Source organism: Camelus ferus, chromosome 4 (assembly GCF_009834535.1).
Source record: "Camelus ferus isolate YT-003-E chromosome 4, BCGSAC_Cfer_1.0, whole genome shotgun sequence".
NCBI lineage: Eukaryota > Metazoa > Chordata > Mammalia > Artiodactyla > Camelidae > Camelus > Camelus ferus.
Genome location: NC_045699.1, coordinates 64,152,096 through 64,164,073, shown reverse-complemented (window position 1 = coordinate 64,164,073; position 11,978 = coordinate 64,152,096). Strand labels below are relative to the sequence as shown.

The 11,978-nt window shown below is 41.3% G+C and overlaps 1 protein-coding gene across 1 annotated transcript; it reads right to left on the bottom strand.

The window, feature by feature from the left end:
- Positions 1 to 1,530: 1,530 nt before the first annotated feature.
- Positions 1,531 to 10,157, bottom strand: LOC102506414 (olfactory receptor 50). The gene is given in 3 exon segments (XM_014562947.2): positions 1,531 to 1,724; positions 1,726 to 2,503; positions 9,661 to 10,157. Coding segments are annotated over 3 exon segments (1,437 nt in total). The 3' UTR covers positions 1,531 to 1,562.
- Positions 10,158 to 11,978: the final 1,821 nt, after the last annotated feature.

Sequence of the window (11,978 nt, the reverse complement as noted above, 5' to 3'; positions counted from 1 at the left end):
GATATGTCACATATATATGTGAACACATACGCATATATACACATATATACATGTATATTTAAACTGTGTATATATTGTATATGGTTTTTTGTTTATATGCTATTCCAATATTTTTTAAAGCTTAAAATTTCCAGTAAAGTGGGTAAAAATATTGCTCAAGCTTGAAAAACATTCAAGTGATTTAAAGGACTCAGAATTTGACCTCACACATGGGTAAGAAGTTATAAGCAAAAGTATGGTTTCATATACATATACACTGTGGAATGATTACCAAGATCAAGGTAATTAACACATCCATCACCTCACTTAGCGAACTTTTTCATGTGTGTGGTGATAATGTTTATGATTTACCCTCAGTAACTTTCATGTATGCAATATCGTGGTGTTAACTATAGTCACTATGCTACGTTAGATCTTCAGAACTTATTCTCCTTAAAACTAAAAATTTCAACCATCTGACGCACATCACACACTCCCCTCTACCTCCGGCCCCTGGCAACCACCATTCTATTTTCTGTTTCAATGAAATCACTTTTTTTTCTAAGATTACACATGTGTGTGTTACCATACAGTATCTGTCTTTCTCTGGCTTATCAAATCATCACACTGTACACTTTCAATATATACAATTGTGTTTGTTAAAAAAAATAAATCACAGAAAAAGAGATGTTTCAATTAAAGCTTATAAGAAAAGGATAAAAAAGTAACAGGAAATTGCTTTTAAAATAAAAGTATAGTAATATTCAAAAAAGAAATTACAAATAAAATTAGATTTCTAATTAAGTTCACTCAAAAAATAAATTGTATGATACAAATTCTATTTACAAACCAAAAACAGACTCACAGACATAGAAAACAAACTATGGTTACCAAAGGGGAAAGGGCAGGGAGGAATAAATTAGGGGTTGGGGTTTAACAGACACACATTACCATATATAAAATAGATAAGCAACAAGGGCTTACTGTATAGCACAGGGAACTATATTCATTTCTTATAATAACATATAATGGAAAAGAATCTGAAAAGAAAAAAATAAATATGTATGTATATGTAAAAGTGAAGCACTTCACCATACACCTGAAACTAACATTTTAGATCAACTACACTTCAATTAAAAATTTTAAGGAAATAAATTTTAAAGGTGTTACAGAATTAAACACAATATAAAATTGTGAAACAACCGGAAGAAATATTTTTGTTATTTTAAGAAGGGAAGAATGCTTTGCTACATAAAGTCTGTAAATTATCCCCACCCCACAAATAAAAGTGAAAAAAATGTTGTGACTACATAAAAATTTTAATATTTGTAGGACAAGGGATACCATAAAAAAGGGGGGAAGGAAATGTAGTTACGCAGGATATTTGTAAAAACCTTCCCTTTGTATAATGAACAAAAGAATTCAAACAGGAAAAAAACTATGTCCAGGTTGAAACAGACTGAAGGAAAAGTGCCAGAGCAAGATTCAGTAAGAAACAGCTAATCAGGGAGGGAAGGATGCTCGCGTTGCACATGTGGGATGGAACAGGTGTTCAGTTTAATTAACAGGGGAAACAATGCTTATCAGTATGAAAATGATCTTCTACCAAGTATATTTCCCAGAGCTCCCTTCATATCCCGATTTCTCAGACTGTAGATGAAAGGATTTAGCATGGGGGTGACCAGAGCGTACAATAGAGCCACAATCACATCCTTGTCATTGGAGCTATCGTCTGAGGGGAAAAAAGTACAGTCCAATAATTGTTCCGTAGTACAGGGACACCACAGAGAGGTGGGAGCCACATGTGGACAAGGCTTTACAGATTCCCTTGGTGGAGGGGACCCTAAGGATGGTGGCCCCGATGCGACCATAAGAGACCAAGATGCATAGCAATGGCAGGGTAATGACCAGCACTCCCACAGTGAGGATGAACAGCTCATTAACGGTGGTGTCTGAACTGGACAGCTTAAGTAAGGTGGAAAGGTCACAGAAGAAGTGGGGGAGAGCGTTGTCTCCACAGAAAGAGAGGCGGGCCAGGAGGAGGGTGTGCAAAATGGCACTGGCAGAGGATAGGACCCAGGACACAATCACTAGCAGGAAGCACAGGCTCTGACTCATGATCGTCATGTAGTGGAGGGGGTGACAGATGGCCACGTACCTGTCATAGGCCATTGAGGTGAGAAGGAAGCTGTCAAGGCACCCCAGCATTAAGAAAAAATACACCTGGGAAATGCACCCAGCATATGAGATGGAGTGGTTCTGTGTCTGCGTGTTCACGAGCATCTTTGGAGCTGTGACTGATGAAAAAGAGACGTCAGTGAGGGCCAAGTGGCTGAGGAAGAAGTACATGGGGGTGTGGAGGCGAGAGTCCAGCCTGATGAGCAGGATGATGAGCAGGTTCCCCAGCACCGTGGTCAGGTACACGCCCAGGGACAGGGCGAAGACCACGCCCCGCTGCTCTGGCCGGATGGGGAGCCCCAGGAGGAGGAACTCGGACACGCTGCTCTGGTTCTCCCTCCTCATGCTCCTCTCCTGTCTGCTGGGGATGAAGGGCAGAGGGAAATGTCAGAGACTTTAAAGTTGTGACTATGGCCACCACACTAGGGTTTCTTACTTTCCCGTGGAGAAAAAGAATAACTGCCTGCATTTCTTTCATCGCCTAGTGTTGCCAAAGCAAGTGACACACCATCAGTGCTCAGCAGGTTCCTTTCAGTGGAAACCAGAGCAAATTTCATTCTTCTTCTTTTTCTTAATCAACCATGTTCCTGGCACTAAGCTACTAGTTAAAAGATACAAGAATAAATAGGACATACAGGACCTCTTCCTTCAGGATACTGACCCTCTAGGGAACACCTGACTAAAGGCACGGACCTGAAGTCAGTTTCCTTGTGTTGTGATTCTGGCCGCACCACGTCTGGCTGTATGACTTGGGATGTTAAACCTCTCTTGGCCTCGTGTTATGTCTCTGTAATGCGAAGATCCCATATCACACATTCATGGAGTTAATCAGTGGATTCTAATTCAATGCACATTAATATCTAAGAACAATGTCCTGCATAACAGAAATACAAAATTTTATCGATTATTTTTATGACAGAGTAAGTATCCAAATAAAAACTTACCAAAATAAAACCAGTATCAAATTCAGGAATTTAAGGAAACAGTATTGTCAGCACAAAAGACCAAGAAGCTGACCTAAAATTTGTGTTAACCTATTGTTAACTTATGGTGGGTTTCTGAGCTCATCCTATCACTGAGGTAAATTCCCTGGTGGAACCTGCCTTAATGCAAGTTTATCTTCTTGCCAAGAAGTAAACCTCACTTCATTGCCTGTATCTCCATCTATATCTGGTGGACATCCATCTCTATATCCAGGTTGGCTCAAATCTGGAGATTCAGAGGTAGGAAGACACCTGAGATCTGGGGTCTGAGAGCTGGGAGATACTGAAGGGTTGGAGGTGTCCATTAGAGTTCAGTTACCTGATTGACCATCACTATTTCCCACTATTGATCTTCATGCTGATAATAACTGACATTTAATTAATACTATGCCAAACAAAGATCTGAGTGTCAACATGTGTGACACTGGAAATGAGCATTTCATTTCTAAATTACATTACCAAAATAGAAGGGTGTCAAAAATATTGGGCTTCCGGGGGTCCTGCTTGAGTATTTAAATCACTGAAAAATGGGTGCCAAAGAGTTCCTTCCAAAGGAAACCTGTGTGAATTCTGGTCTCAGGCAAGTGGAGACTGTTACACACACACACACACACACACACACACACACACACACACACACATATTTGCCTTTTCAGTGTGAAGGAAGTCAAGATGTGGGTCTGTTACACAAAAGCACTCACACACTATCACAGACGCACACTTGCCAAATGGAAATTCACAGATTTCTCCAGCTTATATTCAAACTGAGTGAGTACAGTCAGGTTGTGAGTCAGCTTCACACGTATGTATGCAAAAGTCACAAACCAAATACACCCGCACGACACAGATACACACACACACAGGACTCTCAAGCATCCTCTACCACAGGCATTGCAGTCGCAAGAAGTCACATATACTCGGATCACCAGCCATGCACAAAGTCTTCCACGCAGAACACAAGCAACATAAATGCAAGTAAAATCAGCACACACTGAGAGGAAACTCCCAGTTTCTCTGACCTACATATATCCTAGTGTGTTTGTCATTCAGTGTGTTTGTCAGTGACACATACACACATAAAGTCACACAACACAACAAACATACAAAATACATATGACTTCTCTGATGGTCACACACACACACACACACACACACACAACTTTGGAGATTTCCAGGCCTCTTCCAAGCTATACCAGTGTCATGAATTCAGACCCCTTCTGCTTCATTCTGTTGCCTGAATCCTCACTTTCTGTCTGGAAGACTCAGGATCCAAAGAGAAAGGGCAGACCTGGGTAGCCCAAGGACCTTTACAGACTCGCATGTCTGTTCACCAGCTTCAAAACAATGGGCAAAGAGATTTCCTTTCGCCCATCAGAAAGAGACCCCAGAGAGAAACAGCCACAAATCCCAGACGAGAGAAGCAGTCAGCTGGGACTAATTGCCCAGCTTCCTCCTGGCCTCTCGGGAAAGAGTAGGTTTAGGGTCCAGATGGGCTGAGTTGCACCTGGCGTCACAGGAGAAAGTGGCCCTAATATCGGTGATACCCTGGGCTTCTGGTCAAGTCTCCGGATGGGAAGCAGGGGGTCCCCATTGCTCACAGCCTCTGTATCATGAATTCAGCTTCTCTGTACAACAGGCAGTGTAAGGACCTCAGCAGGCTTCTGCGGGCTCCCACAACACCTACACAGGCTTTCATTAGAACACAAAGCCCTTAAAGTTTGTAGGTCTTCCCAACAGAACACAGGGCCCCTGAAAAATGTATAGGTCTCCCCACTCCTCTGTGAGGTTCTGGAGGGTAGGATCTGTGCCTTGTTCAGGAGCAGGGGGACTGAATCTATAAGCTCTGGAAAAAAAAGACTCTGAGCATGCCTGAGCAATTTACCAAAGATCTCGGAGACTCGGGCTTCTCAAAGTGGACATAATACTTGTAGTCTTCATGTGAGTTCGAAGAATGGTTAAATGAGCACATAATGAAAGCTTAATAAATGTTCAGGTTTATGGTCAATGTCTTTATATCACTAGGGATTGGCTACAGCTCACAATGGATGCTTGATTGTTGTTGAATGAATTCATCTGTTCATTCATGCACTAATTCACTTAAATGATCATTAAGGCCCTCACAAAAGTAAACACTGATATATGCTCTGGAGACACAACAGTGCATAATATAAACAGAAAAACTTCTCATGGAATATATATCCATGTGGCAGGGGGTTGCAGGAAAAAATTGTTAATGCAAAATGAATAGCAGGTAGATGGTGAATAGTGCCGATGTGTGATAAAAATCAGGCATGGAGCTGGAGAGAATTAAGAAGTTCCAAAAATACCCAGTGTCACAAGGTTCTTTTGCAAAGAAACCCAGACACCCCTCCAATCAAGCTGCTCCAGGTCTGTAAACTGGTTTACCCCTCTGTACACCTACTAGGATGGCTGAAATGAAAGGGACTGCTCCTATCAAGTGTTGCTGAAGATACAGAGGAATTGAAACTCTCAAACACAGACTAGGTATTTGTCCAGAGAAAAAGAATGTGTATATCTATACGTAGATGTATACAAGAATATTCACAGTAGCTTTATTTCATAGTCAAAAACTGGAAACAGCCCAGATGTCCATCAACAGGTGAATGGACAAAAAAGCTGTGGTACATCCTTTCATGCAATGGAATATTATTCAGCAATAAAAAGAATGATCTATTGATACACAGTACAACAGGAGTGAATCTCAATATGCTTATGCTGAGTTAGAGACAGTAGCAATAAATGTGTACACACTGTATGATTGCATTTCCATAAACTTCTAGAAGATGCAAAGCCCTTCGTTTGACAGAAACAGATTAGTGGCTATATCTATAGGTATGTTTATGTATAACTGAATTGCTTTGCTGTAGACATGAAACTAACATTGTAAACTGGCTACACTTCAATAAAAAATAAGAATAAAAAAAAAAGGAACAGTTTAGGGACAGAAAGGAGGAGCAAAAAGAGAGCAAGAGAGTGATGATTTCAATGGTTTGTGGCAAAGTTTACCTACATGTATACATGTGTTAAAACTGGTTAAATTCTATACTTTAGATATATGAAGTTTATTGTATGTCACTTATCCTCCAAAAATCTGGGTGTATTTAAAGAAACAATAACAAAATCGGGTGTGGCCATGGTATTCCTGTGTCGATCCTCTTCCAGTGGGTTCCCAAATTGCTCAGACTGAAAACCAGAAACTCTACTATAATGGATAATTTTACATGTCAACTGGGCTAGGCTGCAGTACTCAGATATTTGGTTAAATACTATTCTAGATGTTTCGATGAAGACATGTTTTGGATGGGATTAACATTGCAGTCAGCAGACTCTGAGTAAGGCAGATTGTCCGCCACAATATAGGTGGGACCTCATTCATTCAATTGGTTGAGTGCCTTAACAAAAACATTACCTCCCCCAAAGAAGAGGCAATTCTGTCAGCAGACTGCCTTCAGCCTCAAACTGCAACTTTTCCACAGGTTTCCAGCCTGCCAGCCTACCCTGCAGATTTGGGGCATGCTAGCCTCCTTAATTATGTGAGCCAATTCCAATAAATGTCTCTCTGCAAACACACACACGCACACACACACACACACACACACACACACACACACAACCCTATTGATTCTGTTTCCCTGTGATTAATACACTTACAATGACCTGAAGTGACCTGGAAGTCCGGTCCTCTGATATCTCTAAACTTATCGCCTACCATCCCTCCTCTACTTGGCCTTCCCTGTCCAGCTACAGAGACCCAGTTAATGTCCCTGAAATAGGTCAGGCACCATCTCCCCTCAGAGTATTTCTAGGTGCTAATCTCCATGCTTGGAATGCTTTCCCCTAAATACCCCTGTGGCTGGCTTACAGGTCCTCACTAACGTCTTTGTTTGGATGTTACCTTTCCAATGAGCTCTTCCTGGACCATATCATTTTAAATTATGACCCCCCACACCCAGCACTCTTCCTCCTCCCCCTCCTTTTTTTTCAAGTTAACAGTTAAAGACTTTATTTTATTTTTTAACGTTATTTATTGAGTTATAGTCATTTTACAATGTTGCTTCAAATTCCAGCGTAGAGCATAATTTTTCAGTTATACATGAACATTCATATATGCATTGTCACATTTTTTTTCTGCTGTGAGCTACCACAAGATCTTGTATATATTTCCCTGTGCTATACAGTATAATCTTGTTTATCTATTCTACATATGCCTGTCAGTATCTACAAATTTTGAACTCCCAGTCTGTCCCTTCCCACCCCCTGCCCCCTTGGCAACCACAAGTTTGTATTCTATGTCTATGAGTCTGTTTCTGCTTTGTATTTATGACTTTTTTTTTAGATTCCACATGTGAAGCGATCTCATGTGGTATTTTTCTCTCTCCTTCTGGCTTACTTCACTTAGAATGACATTCTCCAGGAGCATCCATGTTGCTGCAAATGGTGTTATGTTGTCAATTTTTATGGCTGAATAGTATTCCATTGTATCCTCAAAAGAGTAGGAATAGACTTACCATATGACCCAGTAATCCCTGCTCCTGGGCATATATACAGAAATAACCCTACTTCAAAAAGACACCTGCACCCCAATAGTTCATAGCAGCACTATTTACAATAGCCAAGACATGGAAACAGCCTAAATGTCCATCTTCCTCCCCCTTTTTAATGCTTCTTTTATTCATAGCAATTTTTACCTACAAACAAAACTTATCATTTATTTATTTCAGACACAAAAACCCATCTTCTGTAGAGCTTACACTCCAGAAAAGAAACAATGACAACTTAAGAAGTAAGTAAAGCTTATAGTGTGTTAGAAGGTTTAAAAACTGCTATGGAAAAAAGGAGCAGGACGAGTGGGATCAGGAGGGCTGGAATGTAAACTGTACAAAGGGAGTAATTTTTTTTTAACTTGCATTCCCAGAACGTAGAAAATTGCCCAGCACATAGTAGTCACACAGTAAATATTTTTGTGTGTGTGAATTATAAATTCATGCCTTTAGCTTTTTCATATGAGAAGTGAGATCTCTGTTTGGGAAAAATACAACACTCATTTTCCCAGACTAAAATTAATTAGACAGCCTTCGGCTGTTCTAAACCCAAAAATCCAGCTCAGAGGGAAAAATTATAGTCTTCCTAGGATGGGGAAATTTGGTAATGGGATTGACTGCTCTGTGCTCCCCTGCTGTCACAGACGCAATGAAATTAAAGTTTATTTAGGTTTTAGCAAACCATCAGAAGTACTTTATTAACTTCATACTGCATTGAGAAGGTAAGCATTCTGGACTTCACTAAAACTAAGCATGAGAAACTTAACTGAATATTTGTAGCTTTAGAAAACCCTAGGCAAGGAAGAGGCAATAAGGAGCTGGTTTCTATCTAATTTATTTCAACAGATAGGAATTGTGAGTGATAATTAAAGGCTATGTTATCTATTGCTAAGGAGGGTTTTTTTTAATCTAGCAAAACAATATTCCACAAAACTTCAACTGGCCCTAGTTGAGATTCCAAATGTTCATATCATTATAGAGAAGTGAAATGCCATAACACATTTGAGAATTCTGACCATCTGCCATCTGGGGAACCGAAACTTAGGATGTGAGAAGGTACAGCTTGATCCAAAATACTTCCTATTTCATAACTCTGACCTTAGCCTAAAACAAAACTGTTTTTATCATTGAAAAGGAAGCATAAAATGCCAGAGTCACATTTTCCTTTTGGGAGAGGTGGTTGGTATGTGTGGTTGTCTTAGCAAGTCTTTCTCTCTTCAGGAAGATAAGACAATAGGGCAACCCATTCAGAACGATCGGTCACACACCTGACTAGTAAGCAGCTGGGTGCTTCGAAGACTACAGGTTGACTGTGTGTTGTGGGCAATGCCATATCGAGGGTTATGAAAGAATAAATGGACAACAGATATGACTAAAGTGGAAGGGATTGGCCCAATAACATAATGACCATTTCAAGGGCAGTTGCTAGAGGCAGGGGTTTTGGCAACACATAACTTTTCCAGAAGGCATTTCTGATAAGGTCAGTAGATGAAGTAAGAACATGATCAGATGATTCTCACCTGGCAAAAAGCTTGTTGTTTCTGAAAAGAATCCCCAGAGCCAGTTTCATGTCTCTGTTTCTTAGGCTATAGATGAAGGGGTTCAGCAGGGGGGTGACCACTGTATACATCAGCGAGGCAATCATGTCTTTGTCATTGGAGTCGCCTGATGAGGAAAAGTACAGTGCCACAACTGTTCCATAGAATAGACACACTACAGAGAGGTGGGAGCCACAGGTGGACAAGGCTTTGAAGATCCTCTTAACAGTGGGGACCCTCAGGGTGGAGACGACAATGCAGCCATAAGAGACCAGGATGCCACTGAATGGAAACATGACAACCGCAGCCCCCGCAGTGAATATGACCAGCTCATTGAGAGAGGTGTCTGAGCAGGACAGCTTGATTAGGATGGGGAGGCTACAGAAAAAGTGAGGAATGATGTTGTCAGCACAGAAGGACACCTGGGCCAGCAGGAGGGTGTGCAGGAGGGCACTGCCACAGGAGAGAATCCAGGAGCCTGCCACCAGCAGCACACACAGCCCCTCCCTCATGATGGTGGTGTAGTGGAGGGCGTGACAGATGGCCACGTACCTGTCATAAGCCATCACTGCAAGGAGGAGACTATCAACACAACCGAAAAATAGGTAAAAATATATCTGCGAGATACACCCTGGATAGGAGATGGATAGGTGCTGAGTCTGCATGTTCATGAGCATCTTTGGGACGATGACAGATGAAAAGGAGACGTCGGTGAGGGCCAAGTGGCTGAGGAAGAAGTACATGGGGGTGTGGAGGCGAGAGTCCAGCCTGATGAGCAGGATGATGAGCAGGTTCCCCAGCACCGTGGTCAGGTACACGCCCAGGAACAGGGCGAAGACCACGCCCCGCTGCTCTGGCCGGATGGGGAGCCCCAGGAGGAGGAACCCGGACACGCTGCTCTGGTTCTCCCTCCTCATGCTCTTCTTGTTTTTGCTGGAGGTGAAGAGAAATGGGAAGTATCAGGAACTTAGAAGTACTGAGCATAGCAATTACCATAAGGTCACATACTTTCTCCAAGTGGCTGTGTCAGTGAACAGACAAATATCACATTGCACTCACACACTGGTGCCTCGCCCAGACCGGCGAGAACAGTGTGCAGTGTGATCTGTCCAAACACTGACACTGTCACTTGCAGAAAGTATATGATATCAATCAGACTCTTCCACGGAAATCAGGAACAATGCATTCTTTATTTTAACACTTATGGAGACACTATTATGGGCATAAGGGAGAGAGTGACTATTAAGACACAAGTCCCTTCCTTTGGGGAACCCACATCTAGTGAGGGACCTCAGAGTACTGACTAACAGCACAGCTTTGCAGCCAGACTGCTTCTGTGCTGTGTTTGATTCTTGTTGATCCCAGTTTCTCTCTCTCTCTTTCTCTTTCTCTCTCTCTCTCTCTCTCTCACACACACACACACATACACAAACACCCACCCAACTTATAGCATTATTGGGACAATTAAATAAAAGTACTGCATACAAAATAAGTGATCAACACATAAGCTCACTTCTCACCATCAGAATGACTGTTACAAGAGAAGGAAGGAAGGGAGGAAAGACATTATGGCAATTGCTCAAAAACTTTAATATAAAATTACCATATATCCATATCCAGAAATTCTGGATCCAAAAGTATTAAAAGTAGGGACCAAACAGATATTTGTGCACTCATGTTTAAAGGCAGCAGTATTCACAACAGCAGAAAGATGGAAACAACTTATGTCCATTAACAAATGACTGGATAAACAACATGCGGTCTATGCATACCATGGAATATTATTCAGCCTTAAAAAGGAAGGAAATCCTGACACAAGCTGTGACATGGATGAACCTTGAAAACATTATGCAAAGTGAATTAAGCCAGTCACAAAAGTGTAAATAGTGTATGATTCCACTTATATGAGATTCCTAAAATAGTCAAGTTCATAGAGATAAAAGGTAGAGTGGTGGTTGCCAGGGGCTGGGGGTGGGGGAGGAAAACAGTGAGTCATTGTTCAATGGGTAGCGAGTTTCAGTTTGGGAAGACAAAAAAAGTTCCGAATGGTGGCGACAGTTGGACTGTAATGTGAATGCACTTAATGCCACAAAACTGTACTCTTAAAAAATCATTGAAATGGTGGATTTTATGTTACATATATTTTAGCACAATAAACAATTTTAATTTGGAAATTATATCAACCAAAGTTAATAAATCAATAAACACAACAGTCAGAAGGAAAGTGACCCCCTCAAAATAAATAGTCATTATTTGGGAGCAGGAGTGACCAAGATCAGTAAAGATAATAAAGATATGAGGAGGCCACCAAACAGGATTAGGCAGCTTCCTGAAAATGTGTGTTTACCTCTGTGGTGTCACTCTCACATTCAGGAAATAGTAAATGCTCAGACCATGGCCCCTGAAGATTAGCACATCCACAGCACGTAACTCACTGAAGTTTTAGTAAATTTGCCAATAAATGTCTTCCCTCGTATCTGCCATTGTCTCTCTCTCTCCTCTTCCATCTCCAGTGTTTTTAAATGGCTGAGTTCTGAGCACACATACAAAGTGAGTGACATGAGGACTTGCACAATGATGGGGCTGGAGAGCTGAGATATTACAGATGCTGTAGGACCATGGACTCAGAATTCACAGTCATCCAATTAACTAGACGAGGCTCCAAAATTGACTCCAGCATGTTCCCCAGACTGGAAATGTGGAAATCATTAAACGTCAATGTAGAAAATTTGTAGCCC